Raw genomic sequence first — 21,890 nt, 5'->3', positions numbered from 1 at the left:
CCGTGATTGGCTAGTTCTCCGTGTTGTGGGGCGGGGAAAGGAAGATATGGGGGTGTCCGAGTGGTGGGGTGGCGAAGAAAGACCGCCAATCTCCTTCTGCGCAAGCGCAAGTGAGGGGCCGCCAGGGGGCGTGCGAGAGCCGCAGGGAGTGAGGTGTCCCTGAGGCGCTGGGGAGCGCGAGCTGAGTAGCCGGCCTCGGCGCCTGCGCAGTAGCCCTCTGGGCCCCGCGCGCGGCGGGCGGGTGCCCCGCGCGCCTGCGCAGTGGGCGGCGGCGGCAGGGGGAGGTGGAGGCCGTGGAGCGGCAGCGGCAGCAGCGGGTCCCGCGACCGAGGCAGCAGCGGGGGTGGCGGCGGGCGGAAGCTGAGGTGACGAAGGCAGCGGCGGCGGCGGCCGTCTCTCTCACGGTGGCGGAGACCAAGGCGGTGGCGGCGGACCGGGAGCGGCCGGGCCCCGGCCCCCTGCTCGTTGGCTGTGGCAGGGCGGCCGTGGGGCCGGCCCGGCTCCCGCCCCCCGCGGCTCCCCCTCCGGCTCCTCCTCCGGGGAAACGCCGGGGGCCCGGCCCGGCCCGCACTCAGACCGCCGCTGCAGCCGCCGTCGGGGGAGTCGGAGGCGGCGGCGGCGCCATGGGCAGCCTGGCCTCTGGGGGAGACGTGGAACCGGGACTGCCCGTCGAGGTGCGCGGCTCCAACGGGGCCTTCTACAAGGTGAGGCGGCGCACCGGCCCGGGACACCCTCCTCCGGCCCCCGCCCCCGGCCTGAGCGGGCGGAGGGGGCGGGAGCGAGCTTCCGGCGCTCAGTCCTTAGAACCTCAGACCGCGCTCCCATCGCAGCCCTCCCGGGGGGACCTCTGGAACTTTATCCCCATCCTCTTGTTTTGGGCCGTTCTATTGCACCTGCTTTTCCCCCACCTCAGAGGAAAGGAACACGAGGACATTATTGTGCTCGGATTAGCCCTCCCCCCCTCCCCAGACCCCATGTACCCAGCACTTAAGGACTTTTTCTGTTTCCTGGTAGAAGACACGTCTTAGACTTTAATCACATTTCTCCCCACACACTCCAAGCACATGGAGAATTCTCTTTATTCTTTTTCTGTAACCCCCCTGGGAAGGCCGTTCCACATTATATCCGTTTCCCTTGCTCCAGAGGCCTTTACCTGCTGGCGCTGGGAGGCACCCCCTTCTTTCATCTTGTATTTCTGTTCCTCCCGACCCAAGGATAAATTGTCAAAGTCTGTGACATTTGGTATCTTTGACCTCAGGAACTGTGGATTGTACCAAGTCAAGTTGCCTCTTAGCCAGAAGGTGGCATCTTTTCGCCAGACAGCCACCCCACCCCACCCCTTTATCCTAAAGCTAGCCGGTCTGTCATTCTAAGCTAAGGATGGATTTGTCTTTATCATCTCACTTTGATCTCTCAGGTACATTTAAGTCTCTTCATCTTGAGGAATGTAAGTTTTATATTTAAGATCTGTAAAGGAGAAGGGGGGATTCATGAGGATTCTGTTGATCTTCTTACCCACTTCTAGAAGACTTATGGCCAACTCTCCCAATTTGGGAATCTGATGTAGTCTTTTTTTTCAAAAAATAATTTATTTTTATTGATTTCAGAGAGGAAGGGAGAAGGAGAGGGGTGAAACATCAATGATGAGAGAGAATCATTGATTGACTGCCTCCTGCCCACTCACCACTGGGGATGGAGCCTGCAACCTGGGCATGTGCCCTGACGGGGAATCTAACGGTAACCTCTTGTCTAACCTCCTGTCGTAGGTGAAAGCTCAAACACAGCCATGCTGGCCGGGCTGATACAGCTTTTTTTGAAGAAGGGGACTACCTTGCCCTTGCCCAGGATTTGGTTCTTTAGAACTTCTTTCACTACCACCTTTGTCCTGAATCCACTTTCTAGGACATTTTTTTCACTTTTAGATTAAGCCACAGAGAGACTCCTTTTGTCTCAGGAATTTTTCTTTGTGTGACTTGTTATTTTGAAACTTTTTGGACTTTATGCTTGGAATTATGCTTAGACTCCCCCCCCCCCCCCCCATATGTTTTGATTTTTTACAGAGAGGAAAGGAGAGGGATAGAAACATTGACCAGCTGCCTCTTGCACACCTCCTATTGGGGATGTGCCCACAACCAATGTACATGCCCTTGTCCGGAATCGAACGTGGGACCTTTCAGTCTGCAGACCTACGCTCTATCCACTGAGCCAAACCGGTTTCAGCTATGCTCAGACTTTGATTCCCATCTTATTCTTTTATTTTACCCTGAGGAGCAAGAGCAGAGATAGCTCCTGATAACATCATTTGTGAGAAGAGCTGCATTTCCTTCACTTCCCCTTAAACCTTCATCCCATAATAGAACTCTCCACCTTCATATCCTTGGAAATGACTTTCTCCAACTCCTTCCCTGTGAAGTCTTATCTTATCATGGAAAGGGTCTCCTATTTGCCCTTGGAATGAAAGGTTTCCAACCCAGTTTCGATAAGTTCTGTGTAGTCATTTTTTACCCACTCCAAATGCTATCTGTTTCTTACTACCCTCACCAGATTTCTTTAAGATTTAAAAAAATTGATTATGAGAGAGAGAGGAAGGGAGAGGGAGATAGAAATATTGATGGGAGAGTGAAACATTGCTTGGCTGCCTCCTGCACACCTCTCACAGGATCGAGCCTGCATCCTGGGCATGTGCTATGACCGGAATCAAATCAGCAACCTTTCATTGCTACACCAGCCAGGGCATATTTCTTTATATTCAGTGCCTGTGTGTACCCATATTTATCTATCTTATTCTCTCTTTAAGTCTTTGCCTTTTTATTCTGATATTTCTATATTCCTTTATAATCCTCAGGAACCACCTTATTCAATGTCTGAAGGAAGCTCCCAACTGAGCTCCTCTGTCAATTTTTTCTGCATTCTTTCTAACTCATGGGACTTTTTCTTCTAGGCTGCCTCCATAGCTTTTCTGTTTTCTTTGGAAAAATCTCTTAATTCCTTTCTGATTCTGAAAGTACATTTGTCTCATTCTTTTCCCCAAAACTTGCATTACTTTTGTTAAACTAACTTTCCTCATGAGATTTTAGCCCTATTTCACCCAGTATCTTGTCCTCTTACCTAGGTCTTTCCCATCCCCAGATTCTTAGATTCTTAAATTGAGTCTGAGATCAAGATAAGATGTTTGCTTTTGTTCTAGGGAGCATGGGAGCCAAGCACAGCTGGGAAAGATTGGTATCTAGTTCAAATGAACTGTGAGACAACTAGGAAAGGGATGTTTCCCTGTCTACATATATACCCAGCAGAAAATCTCTTTTCTGAATCTTTCCCTTTTCTCTTGGTGGTTATGGCAATGATAGACTTGGGTGAATTGGGGGACAGGATACCTTAAATCAGGGAGTAGAGATTGTAGTTGAGCTAAAGCCAGGTAATACAGATTTTTTATTCTGGCCACTTTAGAATTTTCTGCCCCATGACTTAGTTATAAAAAAAAAAATCCCTAAATTCAGACTAATTTTTCTTCAGTTTTCCGTGTCGTATACTTACCCATTCTGACCTTGCTTCTGATTTAATATTCATGACTCAGCACATTTTAGTGTGTGGGTCAAGGAGTGTGTATATTGCTTCTGGAACTGTAAATTGGGAAGGTCCTTTTCTCCTCTCAGAATTTGGTCCTATTTTTGATCTACCGTGAGAGAACTGCAAATGTCAGGTTTGGGATCTAAGTTGTTTTTGTCAGTTCTTTTCTGTCAGAATTTAATGTATTTTACTCTTTCAGTTATACTGTTCTAAACGAAATATCTGTTCACCTTCCAGGGCACAATCCAACTTTTCAGACCTTGCCTGGAAATCCTAATTCCCATTCTTTTCTCACTTTCAACACATGGTTTTTACCCAGACCCTTACTGCTTTTCTGCTAGAACTCCCTCTCTTTTGAGAGCCCAGGCAAGCTCAATTTCATCTTTTAGATGTTGAGGAAACTAAAGCACCTAAGAACCTAGGGCTCTTCCTTCTGATTAGACCTAGGCCCTATAAACCAAAGCCAGGATATGCCATAGCCACCAAATTGAGTCATCCTTTGGAGATTCACCTGCTTATCTTCCCAATGAGCATGCATTAAGCAGAACTGGGATCTGACTCTCTGCCACTAGTATATTTGGAGGAAAAAACTAGGATATGTTGGTGGAATTAAGGAGCAGAGACTGGAATGAAATATGAATGGAGTTAAGGTAAAAACTTGGAGAATGTTTGAAGGAAAAAGACTCTGGAAATAGAGTAAATGACATTTGGTTGAATTGCTGAGAGTGCGAGGGAAAACTCCATTCTGAGTTCTACATTTCTGCTTTGGGGATCATGGCAGCTAGAAAAACCAGGGTGTCATTGTTACCTCCACCTGAGGGCCAACTCTGATATGTTGGAGAAGAATTGGGTTAGAATTTTAGGCATATATTTTGTGAATAGTTTTATCTAGAAGTGGTTATCTCTTTACAAAAGAGGTAGGTAAGTAATTTTCTTCTATCTCTTTCACTCCTTTTATCTTAATCCTAAAATGTTTTTGTTTCTTTAAAAATATATTCTATTGATTTTTTACAGAGAGGAAGGGAGAGAGATAGAGAGTCAGAAGAAACATCGATAGGAGAGAAACATCGATCAGCTGCCTCCTGCACACGTCCTATTGGGAATGTGCCTGCAACCAAGGTACATGCCCTTGACTAGAATCGAACCTGGGACCTTTCAGTCCGTAGGCTGACGCTCCATTCACTGAGCCAAACCGGTTAAGGTGCAGGCATGTGCCCTTGACTTTAATTGAACCCGGGACCCTTCAGTCCACAGTTCGACACTATCCATTGAGCCAAACCGGTTAGAGAGGGATACAATATTTTTTAAAAAAAAATTTTTTAGTGGATGACGGAGGAGGAAACTTAAGGAGCTAAGAAAAGAACTGAAAAGGAAGAGGGACTCAGGCAAGTAGGAATAAAAATGCTTCAGAAGACTTGAATGGGGAATAGTAGGAGTGGGCATTGATGGAGCTGAATGAAGAGTAGAAAAGAGCCAAAACCGGTTTGGCTCAATGGATAGAGCGTCGGCTTGGGGACTGAAAGGTCCCGGGTTCAATTCCAGTCAAGGGCATGTACCTTGGTTGCGGGCATATCCCCGGTAGGGGGTGTGCAAGAGGCAGCTGATCGATGGCTCTCTCTCATCGATGTTTCTAACTCTCTATCTCTCTCCCTTCCTCTCTGTAAAAAAATCAATAAAATATATTTAAAAAAAAAAAAAAGAAGAGTAGAAAAGACGTTTCTGGGGAAGGGAATGGCAGAGAAGGTTAAAGCATGGGTAAGGAAGGGGCCAGATAGTACCGGGAGTGCTATTGCCTTGGGCAGTAGTAAGGTCCCATACTAAGATCCAATCTGAAAGAAGGGAAAGATGGCTTATATCAAGAATAAAATTTAGCCCCACAGGTATGGCTCAGCGGTTGAGTGTTGACCCAGGAACCAAGAGATCACCAGTTCGATTCCTGGTTAAGGCATGTGCCTGGGTTGAGGGCTCAATCCCTAGGGGCAGAGGGGGCAATTTAGGTTAAGATTTTCCCACCATAAAGAAACAGCAATATAATAAGTGTTTATGATGACCAATTCTGTGAAGTGGGAGTGATATAACGTGTGCTTTTGGTGTTTTCTCTCGTAATCTTTTATCCCTAGCTGCAAAGTTCAGGAATAGCTTTTGAACCTCTTTATTAAGAAAAAAATATTTTTTAATCCTTAGATTTCAATGTTTTCATTGATTTCAGAGAGAGAAAGAAAGGAAAACATTGATTTGAGAGAGAAACATTGATCAGCCTGAAACCTGGGTATGTGCCTTGACCGGGAATTGAACCTGGGTCCTTTTAGTGTATGGATAAACACTCTGAGTCACACCAAAGCTGGAACCCCTAAATTTTTTTTAAATCCTTACCTGAAGACATAGAGAGTGGAAGGGGAGGTGGGAGGAGGAAGAGAGAGAGAGGGAGGGAGGGAGGGAGGGAGGGAGGGAGGGAGGGAGGGAGGGGCAGGCATGCATCAATTAGCTGCTTTCTGTATACTCCCAGACCGACGATCAAACCTGCAACCCATGCACATGCCCCGACCAGGAATAAAACCGGCGACCTTTCAGTGCGCCCCCAACCAACTGAGCCATTCCAGCTGGGCTGAGATCTCTAACTTTTTTAGCTGCTATTGAGATATAATTGGCATACAGTGAAGTACATATTTTTAAAAAATATATTTTTATTGATTTTTTTACAGAGAGGAAGGGAGAGAGAGAGAGAGAGAGAGCTAGAAACGTCGATGAGAGAGAAACATCGACCAGTTGCCTCTTGCACACCCCCTACCAGGGATGTGCCTGCAACCAAGGTCCATGCCCTTGACTGGAATCAAACCCGGGACCCTTCAGTCCGCAGACCGACGCTCTATCCACTGAGCCAAACCGGTTTCGGCTGAAGTACATTTTTTTTTTTTTTTTAAATATATTTTATTGATTTTGTACAGAGAGGAAGGGAGAGAGATAGAGTCAGAAACATCGATGAGAGAGAGTCATCGATCAGCTGCCTCTTGCACACCCCCTACTGGGGATATGCCCGCAGCCAAGGTACATGCCCTTGACCGGAATCGAACCCAGGACCTTTCATTCCCCAAGCCGACGCTCTATCCATTGAGCCAAACCGGTCCCGGCTGAAGTACATATTTTTAAAGTATAAAATTTGTTAGGTTTTAGTGTGTGTGTGTGTGTGTGTGTGTGTGTGTACATAGATAGATATAAAATGATTTCTAGAATCAAGATAATGAACATTTCCTATCACTCCCACAAGTCTTCCACCAATCACTCATCTACTTTCTGTCATAAATTAATTGTATTTCCTAATTTTTTATTTATTTAATGAGTTTAGAGAGAGAAACATCAATGTGAAAAACATTGATTTGCCTCCTGTTTGCTCTGTACTGGGAATCCAACCTGCAGCCTGGACATATGCCTCACTGGGAATTGAACCAGTGAGTTTCAGTGCATGAAGTGATGCTCAACCAACTGAGCCACACTGGCCAGGGCACATTTCCTGATTTTTTTACAGAAGTTAAAGGCAATTCACTATAGAAAAGATAGTTTTTTAAACAACTGGATATCTATAAGTAAAAAAACGAGTTTTGTTATTAATTATCTTGCATCATATACAATATTTAACTCAAATAGATGATAGAGCCAAAACCGGTTTGGCTCAGTGGATAGAGCATAGGCCTGCGGACTGGGGTGGTCCTGGTTTCAATTCTGGTCAAGGGCATGTATCTTGGTTGCAGGCACATCCCCAGTGGGGGATGTGCAGGAGGCAGCTGATGTTTCTCATCGATGTTTCTCTCTATCCCTCTCCCTTCCTCTCTGTAAAAAAAAATAAAATAAAATATATATTTTTAAAAATAGATGATAGACCTAAATGTAAAATAAAAACTATAAAACTTCTAGAACACATATATACCTTTGTGGCCTTGGATTAGACAAAGATTTCGTAGATATGAAATCAAAAGCTCAGTCTTAAAATTAAAAATTGATGAATTGGACTTTATAAAAATTAAGTCCTTAATTTTGAGTATGTGAAAATAGGCAGGTAGAAAAATTGGGAGCATAGGATCAGACACATAGCTTTGGCTTCTGCAGTGAGGACATAGAAAGTAGGAGATAGACCAGCTATTTACTCATCCCCGTTCTCCCTTATCGTGATCTCAAGATTGGGGTCTTCTACAAATTTTATCATCCTTTTCTAATGGTTAGCAGTATTACAGTCTAGCATTCAGAAATCTCACATTTCTTAAGTTCTAATTTTTTCTTCTGTAAATTGTGTTTATCATTTTTAATTTTTTAAGTGTTCTCTTTATTCTTTTAGGACCCCAGGCATCAAGGCACCAAGTTTGCTCTGGCCTCTGGCTGTACTGGGGAGCTAGCCCCTTCTCTTTCCTTGGCAGAGCCTGCTGTCCTCTAGGTGTTTCAGAACGGCCTCATGCTGTCTCATGGGATATTCTTAGCCTCGCTGAATGTTGTTGGTATTTTAATTGAATTCTGGCAAGCTACTCAGCATAGCAGAAATCAGACAGATAGGAAGTCCCCTGTGGGAACCATGGTAGACCACCAGTTTCCAGGCTAGTTTTTGTTTATCCTTACCTGAGGATATTTTTCTATTGATTTTTAGGCAGAGTGGAAGAGAGAGAAAAAGACAGAAACGGCCAAAACCTGTTTGGCTCAGTGGATAGAGCGTCGGTCTGCGGACTGGAAGGTCCCAGGTTCGATTCCAGTTAAGGGCATGTACATTGGTTGCCGGCACATCCACAGTCAGGGGTGCGCAGGAGGCAGCTGGTCGATGTTTTTCTCATCGATGTTTCTAGCTTTCTATCCCTCTCCCTTCCTCTCTGTAAAAAATCAGTAATAAAAAAAATATATAAAAAAAGAAAAGACAAATATAAATGTGAGAGAAACATCAATTGGTTGCCTCCTGCACATGCCCCAACCAGTGCCCGTGTTGGGGAGGAGCCTGCATCCAAGCTCTTTACCTACCAGAATCGAAAGCTGATGCTCTATCCACTGAGCCAAACCAGCTAGGGCTTCCAGGCTGTTTTGATGCAAGTGATTTGCCTCCCTCTACTTTCTGTCTCATCTTATTTGTGGATTTTGCCACATCTCTTTCCATGTAGATATCACTCCTTTATCTCTATCTCAATATTCATATTCTTTTTCCAGTACAGCTTTTTTCTGGCCCTATCTTTAGATTGCTTGTGTCCCCACCTAAAACTATATTTTTAAGGGCCTCTGAATGTCTCTGTTCCCTTAATGGCTAAGATGGTGGTAAATTGTTATTCTCTTTTTTTAACTTTGTTTTAAAATTTATTCTAGGGCTTTGTGAAGGATGTCCATGAAGACTCTGTCACCATCTTCTTTGAAAACAAGTAAGACCTCGGGAATAGAGAATCTAGTATATTAGGTTCTAGAAGGAGCATGGAGAAGAGAGGGTGGCTGAATTAGGTTCTAGAAGGAGCATGGAGAAGAGAGGGTGGCATGATGCATGTAATAGGTAGGGGAAAGCCAAGGGTTTGGGTGGGCAGCTTTTTATGGATCGCATGAGAGGAAAGGGCTAAAGTTCAGTGAGGTAGGGGAGTATTTGACCCAGTATTTAGATGGTAACAAGAGATGGAAGATAACCATATGAGCAAGGCCTGGGCTCAGCCTCTCATCACCAGGGAAGGTAGAAATTGGGCAGCGATTTGAGGTGATAACCTAATCCTGAAAAAAATGGGCAACCACATGAGCCTGAATAGCTTTTGTATCACCGTTTCATTTGCAGCTGGCAGAGTGAGAGACAAATTCCTTTTGGGGATGTGCGGCTACCGCCTCCAGCTGACTATAATAAGGAGATCACAGAAGGGGATGAGGTGGAGGTAAGGTCCATGGAGTCCACCCTTTCTAAATTTCCTTTTTCTCACTGCATCTCCCTTACCCTGATTGTATCCTAGGCTCCTTCCTGGTTGGTTCACTCTCCTTATTCCCCAAGCTAAGCTACTACTTCCAGCCAGGTAGTCGATAGACAAGTGAAATGCAGCAGTTCCCTGCCCATCTCTGTTGTGATCAGCCAAACTTTCAGGGAGTTTCCTAGTTGCAGAGGATTATTTACCTTTCATTTATTATAGCAGCATGTAAATTCTAATGCTCTCTGATTTCTAATTAGCAGCTCCTTCCTTCAGTTTCTTTTATCTCGGTTTAAGGATACCTGCCAAGTACTTTAATGCTTATCCTGTCCTTGATGTTTTTGGATGGTCTTCAGTATCTTTTTTATTTTTATCTTCCCTTCAGGTTTATTCTCGAGCCAATGAGCAAGAGCCTTGTGGCTGGTGGCTGGCCCGGGTGCGGATGATGAAGGGAGATGTGAGTGATTGTGAAGGCCTTTGGAGAATGACTGAAACAAATATTTAGTTATAGAAAGGCGGGAGGTAGAAACTCAGGTCATCCAACAGCTTCTCCTTTCTTTCCTTTGGTCAGTTCTATGTCATTGAATATGCTGCCTGTGATGCCACCTACAACGAGATTGTAACCCTGGAACGGCTTCGGCCAGTTAATCCCAATCCCCTTGCAACCAAAGGCAGCTTCTTCAAGGTTACCATGGCTGTTCCTGAGGATCTAAGAGAAGCGTAAGTGTTAGGGATGTAGGGAGTAGTGTTGGGCTCAGGCCCTCTTTATAACCCTCATCTCTGCCCTTATTTCTCCCAGTTTCAGTCTTGTCTATTGTTCCCTTGGTCCTCAAGAACCCTTCTTGCTCCCAGTTCTTATTTTTCTTTATCCCTTGAAATGCCCCACCCCTTTTTTAATCCTCACCTGAGGATACTTTTTCCATTGATTTTTTTTTTTTTTTTTTTTTTAGAGACAGTGAAGGGGTGGGGTGGGGAGGCGGGAGAGAAACAAGACACAATGATTAGTTGCCTCCTGCCCATGCCCCAAATGCGGCTGGGGATGAACCTGCAACCTAGGTATATGTCCTTGACTGGGAAGCAAACCCCTGACTCTTTGGTGTATTCTAACCATTGAACACACCAACCAGGGCTTCCCTGACCTTTGCCTGCACTCTACACTCTGCCCTCTGAACACTTATATTTCTCTGCAGCTGTTCCAATGAAAATGTTCATAAAGAGTTTAAGAAAGCATTGGGAGCGAACTGCATCTTTCTCAACATCACAAATAGTGAGCTTTTCATCCTGGTGAGTTTATTTATGTAAACCCTTCCAGCAGTTTTTCCTTCTCCCGTTTTAACTTCTTTGTAGAAATGGAAGAGCTACAATGTGCTTATATTTATTTGTCAGAGAGGACTTGATTGCTCCTGGCCTCTGTGCGCCCAGGTAGCCCTACCTTTCCTTAGTGTTCCTTATTTCAGACCTTGAACTTTTTATTTATTTTTTAATCCTCACCAGGGCATATTTTTCCATTGACTTTTAGAGAGAGCAGGAGAAAGAGGGAAAGACAAAGAAATATTAATGTGAGAGAAACACATCGATTGGTTGCCTCCTGCACGTCCCCAACCAGGGCCTGAACCAGGGAGGAGCCTGCAACCGAGGTACGTGCCCTTCCTTGACTGCAATCGAACCTGAGACCCTTGGGTCTGAAGGCTGATGCTTTATCCACTGAGCCAAACTGGCTAGGGCGAATTTTTTTTTTTTTAACCTGGTCTTTATATTGCAGTCTAGGCTGGGACCCTCTCATATATTTAGACTAAAAAGTAGGCTGTACAGTTTGCACCTGTGTCTGCTGCCTAAAATCTGTTCCCGTAGGCACCCAGAGAGTAGGCCCTTGTGAGGTTGACAATGATTTTCCTCTTCCCTAGCTTTATTTTTTAACTCCCACCCTTGTCCAGAGACCAGGCATCCTGATTCCCAATTGCTGGCTCTCCCCGAGTGTGTATTCAAAGTCATTTTTTAAAAGATATATATTTTTAATGATTTCAGAGAGGAAGGGAGAGGGAGAAAGATAGAAACATCAATGATGAAAGAGAATCATTAATTGGCTGCCTTCTGCATCCCCCCTACTGGGGATCGAGCCTGCAGCCCAGGCATGTGCCCTTGACCAGATTGAACTTGGGACCCTTCAGTCCACAGACCGACGCTCTATCCCCTGAACCAAACCAGCTAGGGCTTGGCTTCAGAGTCAATTTTAATGACGTCCATTGATTTATTCTCAGTCAACCACAGAAGCCCCTGTGAAGCGTGCATCCCTGCTGGGTGATATGCATTTTCGAAGCCTGCGCACCAAGCTGCTACTCATGTCTCGAAATGAAGAAGCTACGAAACACCTAGAGGTAGATTTTGGCTTTTCTCTTTATTGCTGTTATATTGGTACTAGAGAGGCCCAGTACACAAAATTTGTGCACAGGTTGGGTCCCTAGCCCTGGCCGGTGATCAGGGCTGATTAGGGCCTGCCTTCTCCCAGCTGCCAGCTGCCAACTGCTGGCTGGGGCCTCCCTTCATTTTGTGCCGCCCCCTGGTGTTTAGCGCACGTCATAGCAAGCGGTCAAACTCCTAGTTGGTTGAACTCCCACGGGGATAATTTGCATGTTAGCTTTTTATTATATAGGATAGGATAGAATTACTGTCTTCCCTTCTTGCCTCATCCTTTACCCATGCTCTTATGTTTATAGAACACAAAGACGAAGGCCTTTGTGGGCCATTATACCTGATCTGCTATTTTATCCCAGACGCCTGCAGATGGCAGAGCTCCATCATGTTATAGTACAGTTGTTTACAAACTCTTTGAGCCATGGGACTCTGACTAAGTGAAATACTTGAAAGCACAGCACATAAAACATCAATCAGAGCAGGGGGGCATTTTCTTCTACTTGTCTCAGAACCAAAACACTTTGAAGGATATATTTGAGAACCATTTGTACCCTGGAAAGACAACTGAACTTGGGATCATAAGTTTTGCTTTGTCAAATAATTGACCTTTGGCAAATCATTTTATTTTACTGAACTTTTATCTTCATTTGTGACAGTGAGGTTAGACTAAAATACAGGAGTGGGCAAAAGTAGGTTTACAGTTGTGACTGCAAAAGTTTATTCGTATTATTTGTACTGCAACTGCAAACCAACTTTTGCCCTCCATTGTATTTCTGAGATTTGAGATCTAACCGTCTTAAAATGGTTAGATTTCCTTTTCTTAGGTATTATTCCATTCTAAATGAGTAGGGTATGTGTTTATGTTTGAACATGCATTTCCATTTATCAAGTAAACTGGTCTTTTTGGGAAGCTTTTCTCTGAGCCTGTGCAAATTCTGGATCATGGTAATCTTCACTTCTCTAGGGATGCTCTTCAGGGGACTGCAGTTAAAAACTCACCTGGTCGGTGCTCGGCAATGGAGCATTGATCCAGGAACCAAGAGGTTGCTGGTTTGATTCCTGGTCAGGGCACATGCCTGAGTTGCAGGCTGGATCTCCAGAAGGGGGTGTGCAGGAGGCAGCCGATCAATGATTATCTCTCATCATCAGTGTTTCTGTCTCTCTCTCCCTCTCCCTTCCTCTCTCTCTCTAAAAATCAATAAAAATATATTAAAAAATAAGTAAATAAAAATTCACCATTGCCTCCTGATAATAAAAACTACATCTGCTTCATTTCTCAGTGGATACATTTCCTGGTGACAAAGGTAGAATATTTAACTCCTTTAGAAGTTGGCTATATTGATCTGTATGGTAAAGTGTACCAGATAGCTAAGTTAACCATAGGTGCAAGGTTTTAAGAATCGGGACATGCTTTTGGTTTTGAGAAATCTTGTGTGGGTTTTTTTGTGTTTTTTTTAATATGTATGTATATTTTTTCCTTTTATGTATATATATATTTTAATATATTTTATTGATTTTCTACAGAGAGGAAGGAAGAGGGATAGAGAGCTAGAAACGTCGATGAGAGAGAAACATCGACCAGCTGCCTCTTGCACACCCCCTACTGGGGATGTGCCCGCAACCAATGTATATGCCCTTGACCGGAATCGAACCTGGGACCTTTCAGTCCGCAGGTCGACGCTCTATCCACTGAGATAAACCGGTTTTGGCTCTTGTGTGTTTTTTTAAATATATTTTTTATTGATTGCAGAGAGGAAGGGAGAGGGGGTGGAGAGAGAGAGATAAGCTTCAGTGATGAGACAGAATCACTGATGGGTTGCTTCCTATGCACCCCTTACTGGGTATTGAGCCTGAAACCCGGGCATGTGCCCTTGACCGGAATCGAACCTGGGACCCTTCAGTCCACAGGCCTATACTCTATCTTTTGAGCCAAACCTAACAGGCTAGGGCTTGTGTTTTGTTTTTAAAAAATTATTATTAAAATATTAAATATATAAGGGATAATAAAATAATACAACACCCTTAGTATACTTCTCTAGAAGATACTTATAAATCCAGTTAGATTCTTTCCTCTTCCTCCCTAAGTTATTTTGAACACCCAACTTAGTTATTTTATCCAGCCTTTTCTTCTTGCCTAGTGTAAATCCTTGCTACAATTCAAACTCATCTATTTTGGAAGTAGGAAATCATGGATTGTGATTTGGGAATGTCCCCTTTAGATACTTTCCTATTTGGTGCTTTTTACCTAAAACTCTCTCTTCTAGAATCTCCTGTCTTCGTACTCAGAAATCTCACAAAGGACTGGTTAAGAAGTGAAGCAGTACGGAGTTCCATAGGCTCCTTTTATGCTTTTCTTTACGTATTGCTTCCTGCTCAACTTGCCAGGTTTCATTTTGGAAATTGATATTAGTTTGACTAAAGTAATAGTCATAGTTCCTTATACTTGCATTTACTTTGTGGAAAGTCTTACTTGATTGTCTGGGAATGGGGTGGGTCAAGTGTAATCATTTAGCAGATGGCAGAATGGAGGCACAGTGTGTGTGTTTTGTTTAGGATCACACAACCAGATCAGTGCTATAGCTAAATCCAGATCTTTGGTGCCTCCAAGCCCAAACTCTGCCCTCATTTTTTTCCCTTTCCCCTAAGCCATTGGTATTTGGAAGGTAGGAGTGGAATTTAAAGTTCCTGAGTTTTCCACACAGGTTCTGATGGCAGCAGACTTTGGGGTGGTTCTGGTTTGCTTGCACATACTTTTTCTCATTGAAGTTATGCAAAGCGTCAGGTGCCTGGGACAGGTATTCTGAGACTCTGCCACTATGATTCCTACAGTGCCTTTTCCTTTCAGACCAGTAAGCAGTTGGCAGCAGCATTCCAAGAGGAGTTCACAGTGCGAGAGGACCTGATGGGACTGGCAATTGGGACTCATGGTGCCAACATCCAGCAGGCCCGAAAAGTACCTGGAGTGACTGCCATTGAGTTGGGTGAAGAAACCTGTACTTTCCGCATCTACGGGGAGGTCAGCAAAATAATAACTGTTTTCTAGATCTCTTAGGGATACAGAGGGGAGAGGGTGAAGTAGAAAGGAAACAGGAGTCATGTTGAGCTCCCTCCCTGACTTTGGTGGCTACTTTTCTCAAAGACAAAGAGTGGCAGAAAGATTATTGTTTGAGATCCAAGTTCTCTGTTTTAGTAATGACTCCCCACTCCTCTTAGACTCCTGAGGCATGCCGACAGGCCCGAAGCTATCTTGAGTTTTCTGAGGACTCTGTGCAAGTGCCTAGGAACCTGGTTGGTGAGTTGGGGGTGTGTATATATAAAAGGGAATTCAGTGGGGGGCCGGAAGTGGAATTCTCTAAGTGATTCTGGGCTTGGCACCTCCCTACGGACTTTAGTGTCACAAGGACAGAATGATCTATAGTAGGAATGACAAAAATGGAAGAACAGATTTCTAGGGATTGTAATATTTTGTCTTGTAAAAACTTAATAGGATACAGTAGATGCAGTAGAATAATAAACAAAATCTACATATAGAAGCTGAATGACTATCTTAACTGTTTTGACTCTTTCTCTCCTTAAAAAAAAAAAAAAAAAAAAAAGGTCTAAATTGTCCTTTACCCATTCAGGCAAAGTGATTGGAAAGAATGGAAAAGTAATCCAGGAGATCGTGGATAAATCTGGTGTGGTGAGGGTTCGAGTAGAAGGTGATAATGACAAGAAGAACCCCAGGGAGGAGGTATGGACAACTATGCCTGCAGATTGGTGTCCAGAAGCAGGTGGGATTGCTCACAAAGCCGTCCTCTGAGGGCTAGGATTTCCAGTGGGGGTAGAGCATTTTGTTTCCCCCTCGATGTAGAGCCAGAAAGATCATGTTGGTCTCTGGCCAGGTAGCTCAGTTGGTTAAGAGTCATCCCCATATGCCAAGGTTCTGGGCCAATGAATGTATAAGTAAGTAAGTGGGACAGCAAAATTCATCTTTCTCTATCCCTCCCTCCCTCCCTCCCTCCCTCCCTCTCAATGATCCCATTGGTTGGGCTCCCAGGGGAGATAGGGTAGAATTAATACTTCCAGTTGGCTCTCCTTCTAATCCATCTGCCTTTCCCTCTGTTCTCCAGGGAATGGTTCCCTTCATATTTGTTGGCACTCGAGAGAATATCAGCAATGCTCAGGCTCTGCTGGAATATCACCTCTCCTACCTGCAGGTACCCAAGCTAGAAACCTGGGAGAGGGAGCTCTGAGTCTAGCAAGGGGGCAAAGACTGCTGGTGGATTAAGTTAGGAGTTGTGCGCAGTTTGTCCCTCTGAGTAGAATATAGAAACCACTGGGTGGGAATTTGGGGCTGTGGAGTTGGATCCCATAATATTTTTTGTTTAACCAATGCCTGCCTTCTTACATTCCTGAAAGTAAAGTTACGTAGGGATGGTCGCGGCAGAGAACATGAAAGGAGACTGTTCACTGAACTTATACTTTTTCCTCTTCCTCATCTTCCTCCATTTTTTACCCAACCAGGAGGTGGAGCAACTTCGCTTAGAGAGGCTACAAATTGATGAACAGCTTCGGCAGATTGGGCTGGGCTTTCGCCCTCCTGGGAGCGGGAGGGGCACCGGAGGCAGTGACAGAGCTGGGTACACCACGGATGAGAGCTCCTCCTCCCTGCACACCACGCGGACCTACGGGGGCAGCTACGGGGGCCGGGGCCGGGGCCGGAGGACGGGCGGTCCTGCCTATGGTAAGGAAGCTGTGGAGAGGGAGGCCGACAGCGGGGCTTGTGAGGAGAGGCAGAGGTCTGGGTGGAAAGAGTGACGGAGGTGACAGTGCTCTGGGGGCCTGGGAAGTGAGAAGTCTTCCAGTTTGGGGACAGTGATGGATCCTGGGATTGGGGGGAGTGACTTGATTAAACTCCCTGTGTTCTATAGGCCCCAGCTCAGACCCATCTACAGCTTCTGAGACCGAGTCTGAGAAGAGGGAAGAGCCTCTCCGAGCTGGGACAGGAGATCCCCCGACCCGGGGGGAAGAGAGCCGGAGGCGGCCAGTTGGGGGCCGGGGTAGGGGACCGCCACCTGCTCCCCGGCCTACTTCGAGATACAGCTCTTCGTCTATTAGCTCAGGTACTAGTGCCAGACAGCTGGGTGGTGACTGTAGGACAAAGGGAAAGTCGGTGGGCACCTGACTTTCTAATTCTTTTCTAACCAGTGCTGAAGGATCCAGACAGTAATCCCTACAGCCTCCTGGACACCTCGGAACCAGAACCTCCGATTGATTCAGAGCCTGGGGAGCCCCCCCCAGCGAGTGCCCGCCGCCGCCGCTCCCGCCGCCGGCGCACGGATGAAGACAGGACTGTGATGGACGGAGGCCTGGAGTCTGATGGGCTCAGCACGACAGAAAATGGCCTGGGTAAGCGGTGTTTAAAAAGCAGAGCTGGGCAAGAACGGAGAGGTGGGAGTTTGGGTGCATGACTTGAATTTTCCCGTCTCACAGAAGATGAATCCAAACCTCAGCGACGAAATAGGAGCCGCCGCCGCCGTAACCGCGGTAACCGTACTGATGGTTCTGTCAGTGGAGATCGCCAACCAGGTCAGCTAACACTGCGTACCAGCATCCTTCCTTAGAGCTGAGAGAATGGGATGCCTCCTACCCTGTGATAACCAGGGACGGGGGTTCATTGGGTATCTAGGGGCTGGATACCTGGGTTCCTTCTGAAACTCTTGGTCCTCTGCCTCCCGCAGTGACTGTGGCTGACTATATCTCCCGAGCGGAGTCTCAGAGCCGCCAGCGGCCAACCCTGGAGCGCACTAAACCCTTAGAGGACTCTCTTTCAGGACAGAAGAAGGTAGGCAAGCAAGATGTACTCTCCTCCCCTTTTTTGTTCTTTAGGGGCAAGGGACACAAGAAATTTCACAAAGAAATCTTTTTTTAAAAAAAAAAATATTTTATTTTTTATAGAGAGGAAGGGAAAGGGAGAGAATTAGAAAGGTCGATGAGAAACACTAGCAGCCTCCTGGACACCCCCTACTGGGCATGTGCCTGCAACCAAGGTACATGCCCTTGACCGGAATCAAACCTGGGACCCTTGAGTCTACAGACTGATGCTCTATCCACTGAGCAAAACCGGTTAGGGTACAAAGAAATCTCTTGCTAAACGGCAGAGAAGACTGTTGGATGGAATGTAGACTATATTTAGAATAGTGGAAAATTTGAAAGAAGTTTCCAGCAAAGTTTGGTTCATATTTTATGGTCCCAATGAGAGTGACTTAGTTTAAGGACCAATCCCTGGGACACCAGGTGCCAGGCTAGGATGGTAGACAATGTCGTAACCTGAATTTCTACTGACCACTTCTCTCTCTCCATTCTTTCCCACTTTCCCCTCAGGGTGACTCTGTCAGCAAGCTTCCTAAGGGCCCCTCAGAGAATGGGGAGCTCTCTGTTCCCCTGGAGTTGGGTAGTTTGGTGAATGGGGTTTCATAAAACCTCCAGCCTGCATCCCTCCCTTCTCCATCTCGCTTGCTGCCCAACACCATGGCCCTCACAGGCCCGACTGACCTGCGCTGGAGCTGCTCTTATCTAGGGGGGAGGGGGGTGGCAGAAAAGCTTGGGTCCCCCTCCCCAACCTCCAGGAGCTAGTGGAGGGTGTGTAACAGGGTCATACCCACCTCCCTCTTTTCCACCCTACCCCAGGGTGAGGGGAGCCTCCTTCCCCATCAGACTGGATGTGCCTTTATCCTCTAATGCCCCAATCTCTCTGAACATCCCCATTCTCCACCTGTTGGTGCGGGGTGCTTCTTGACCCACCCAGATTTGACAGTTCAGGGGGGTTCCCCTGCTATCCCTCCTACCATCCTGTACCCCCGATTTCTGGGGCCTCATCACTGTGGAAGACGGGGATAGTAAGGGTATAGTGGGTGGGAGGCATGGGGAAGGTTTTGGAGTAGAACCAGGGGTGTGTATGAAGGGGTGACAAGGTCCCCCAGGGGAAGGGGGACCAACCTTATCTGGTGGATGAGAAGGCGTATTTATTTTTCACTGTACAGTATTTAAAAAGAGAATTAAAAAATCCAAACAGCTCTCTGGTTCTTGTGTCTTCCTTGTGCCAGTTTGGTCCAGCTGTTTCCCAAAGACTGAGCTGGTCCCGGCCCTTGCCTTCTGTTTCTCTGCACCTGGCTCTCGTGTTCCAGAGATGGTCTACTTTGGGGATTCTGGGTGAGGAGTGGCTTGTGTCTTGCTGCTTCTCTCCTCCCCCAAGTTTGCTGCTGGAGGGAGCTGGGCCACTCCTGTACCCTGAGTCACAGCTGGCTGGGTAGGGCTGGCCAAGCTGGAACTGTTCCTGCTAGGAGCCAAGAGCCAAGACTGGCTGCTTAATCGGATTACCTGAGGCCTGGGGCTTGGGCTGAGTCTTGGGCAGAGTGAGACCTAGATGTCCAGCCCCCATTCCCTGCTCTGGAATCAGACCTTTTTTTATCTCCCAGCATCTTATGTCACCGATCTCTCAACCCCAGGGGAGAGATCCCTGCCTCCAGACTCTGACTGAAGTTTGAAGATAAGCGTGTGGTGGAGAAACCTTTGTTTGGGGGCCGAGTTGGGAGTTTTAAGTCTTCTCACCTGGAGTGGTGCTGAATCACCACCCAAGCACCTGCTGGGATGACTCAGGCAACAAGAATGGCCTGCCTCCCAGTAACTGCCCTGACTTTCTTGCCCCAGGGGCAGATCGGTTTTGAGGGGCACTGGGCACAAGAAAAGGGTTTGGGGTGGGTGTGGGGTATTCTAGTTCTTCCTAGCACAACTGACCCTGAGGGCTTTTGATTCGGGTGTTTGCTCCCATTGTGCAAAGGAATTGACTGTAAATTGCCAAAGCTTAAAAAGGGAGGGGAAGACCTAGAGCTACTGGGGCTGGAAGGCTAGACTCGGGCTTGGGTGGGGAGGGGGCGTGGTGCCCTGAGGGGCTGGGGGCTGGGAAGAGCAGGATACTTGTCAGCCCAGGACTGTGAGGCCGGCGCTCTTGAGGAGGCGCGGCCTGCCAGGAGGGAGTGGGGAGGAGTCAGTCGTTAAAAGCTGTTCCCTCTCGGGTCTGACTCACCCACAAGGCCAGGTGCGAGTGCGGTGGTACCCGGGCTGCGCCCCGGCCTCAGCTGCGATACTAGCAGGAAGCTGACGGCCTCCGCCAAAGACCGAGCAGCTAGAGGTAGGAGCGGGACTGGGTCTGGCACTGCACCGCAGCAGGGAAAGGAGAAAGCAACCTGCTGTACGGACAGATTTTAACTCCACTCCCCTGCAGGGTGCAGGATTAAAACGGTAGGGAGCGGGGGCTCCAGAATAAGGACTCTTGAACTTGGGGACGAGATTCTCTAGGACTCCGTACTAGGAAGGCACTTCCCATTTTAAGGACACACTTTGGAGACCAACGTTTCGCTTTCGAGGAGAGGGCGTGTAGGCGCCCTCTTTAAGGCTTCCCTCCATCCCCATGGCGCTACCCGGCCTCGCACAAGACCAGGCTTGGAGCCTGGAACCTCCCACTCCCGCGGCCCCTGCCTCCTCCTCCTCCTCGGGCTCCCGGGAGCGGGAGGACGCTGAGAGCCCCGGGGTCTCCGGGGGCCTTCCCTTGGAGAAGGTGAAGCGACCCATGAACGCGTTCATGGTGTGGAGCTCCGCTCAGCGCCGCCAGATGGCGCAGCAAAACCCGAAGATGCACAACTCGGAGATCTCCAAGCGCCTGGGCGCGCAGTGGAAGCTGCTGGGCGAGGACGAGAAGCGGCCCTTCGTGGAGGAGGCCAAGCGGCTGCGGGCCCGACACCTGCGCGACTACCCCGATTACAAGTACCGGCCACGGCGCAAGACGAAGAGCGCGGGAGCTGGGCTGCCCCATTTCTGCCAGGGAAGCGGCGGTGTGGCTCTCTGGGGGCCAGGATACACCACCACCCATGGGAGCAGAGGCTTTGGGTACCAGCCCCCCAACTACTCGACATCCTACTTGCCTCGTGGTTTCATGTAAGTGGCTGGGAGCGGGGGTGAGGAAGGAGATGCCATGTCCTCCCTCCGAGCCTGGATGGGGCACGGATCAGAGGGCCTGGCTGACAAGGGCCTGAACCCACCCAAGCCGAGGTCACCCCTTTTGGGGTTGAGGGACTGCCGTTAAGGTTTGAGCAGCACCATCACCAGCACTCCCAGCAATTTGGGGAGGGTGGTTCTGTGGCCCAGGGTGGTTCTGTGGCCCTGGAGGGCTTTCCCATCAGCCTGGCAGGGCCCTGCAGTGGGGGTCGAAGGGGGCAGACTGCTGGCCCCTAGATGTTGATCTTGTTCCTATTACCTATCTGATTTCCTGCCATTGCCCTCCTCCATCTCCCCCCACTCCCCACCTCCGCTTCTGGCCCTGATGTGACCTGACTTCCTCTCAGCCCCCAGGGCAAGGAGAGGCTAATCCCAATTCTGCCCCTTTCTGGCCTGCTGCCCCGAGAGGAAAACAGGCGCACAGCACGCAAGCTCGCTGGTGAGCCTGCCCCAACAAGGCTGCCTGCCTCTAAGCTAGCCTTGGGTCTGGTTCCGGACCTGAAGTACCTCGTGGGGCCTGAATAGCCAGGGAAGGGTAGGTTCCATTTGTCTACCCAGTATGGGTCTGACCTGCCCTCACAGGCACACTGGGGACCCTGCCTGGAATAGCCCTCTAACCCGTATTTCTCTCTTTGCAGCTCTTCCCACTCTAAACCGGAGGCTTCAGCGTGCTCCCTCCATCAGAGTAACCCTAGGCTCCAGGGGGAACTGCTCCCCGCTTATAATCCCTACCCACCCCCAGGCTCTCCTACTCCCTACAACCCTCCCCTCTCAGGGGCCCCCATGCCGCTGGCCCACCTCTAGTAAGCATGGGTATGGACCTCCCAGGAAGGGCTCCAACCTCTTTTTCACCCAGAACTATCCTCCCACTTCCAAACTGCAAACCCTTCTTTTGCACATGTGACCGGTTTAGAGGAGGCCCGTGGTCCAGTCCCCTCCCCCGCCTACCCACCCAGAGGGAGCAACACACGTTTTTAT

General features: G+C 47.7%; 2 protein-coding genes across 3 annotated transcripts; both read left to right on the top strand.

The window, feature by feature from the left end:
- Nucleotides 1-250: 250 nt before the first annotated feature.
- Nucleotides 251-18,934, top strand: FXR2 (FMR1 autosomal homolog 2). The gene is made up of 17 exons (XM_084863842.1): nucleotides 251-704; nucleotides 8,896-8,948; nucleotides 9,344-9,437; nucleotides 9,850-9,921; nucleotides 10,036-10,184; nucleotides 10,655-10,748; nucleotides 11,723-11,839; nucleotides 14,722-14,892; nucleotides 15,090-15,168; nucleotides 15,500-15,609; nucleotides 15,989-16,075; nucleotides 16,383-16,602; nucleotides 16,790-16,981; nucleotides 17,067-17,267; nucleotides 17,352-17,447; nucleotides 17,600-17,703; nucleotides 18,243-18,934. Exons 1-17 carry the CDS (start codon nucleotides 624-626, stop codon nucleotides 18,336-18,338), a joined length of 2,016 nt encoding a protein of 671 aa, XP_084719968.1. The 5' UTR covers nucleotides 251-623; the 3' UTR covers nucleotides 18,339-18,934.
- A 105-nt stretch (nucleotides 18,935-19,039) lies between these two features.
- On the top strand, nucleotides 19,040-21,784 carry SOX15 (SRY-box transcription factor 15). 2 transcript variants are annotated; one of them, XM_084863881.1, is made up of 2 exons: nucleotides 19,040-20,852; nucleotides 21,551-21,784. In XM_084863881.1, exons 1-2 carry the CDS (start codon nucleotides 20,329-20,331, stop codon nucleotides 21,714-21,716), a joined length of 690 nt encoding a protein of 229 aa, XP_084720007.1. In that variant the 5' UTR covers nucleotides 19,040-20,328; the 3' UTR covers nucleotides 21,717-21,784. The 2 variants fall into 2 exon arrangements, with proteins under 2 accessions (XP_084720007.1, XP_084720006.1); XM_084863880.1 differs by having other exon boundaries at nucleotides 21,260-21,675.
- The last annotated feature ends 106 nt before the right edge of the window (nucleotides 21,785-21,890 follow it).

This window comes from Pipistrellus hanaki, assembly GCF_964339955.1.
Source record: "Pipistrellus hanaki genome assembly, chromosome: 16".
In the NCBI taxonomy this organism is placed as follows: domain Eukaryota; kingdom Metazoa; phylum Chordata; class Mammalia; order Chiroptera; family Vespertilionidae; genus Pipistrellus; species Pipistrellus hanaki.
The sequence above is the reverse complement of the archived record's forward strand: the minus strand, read 5'-3'. Positions and strand labels throughout refer to the sequence as shown.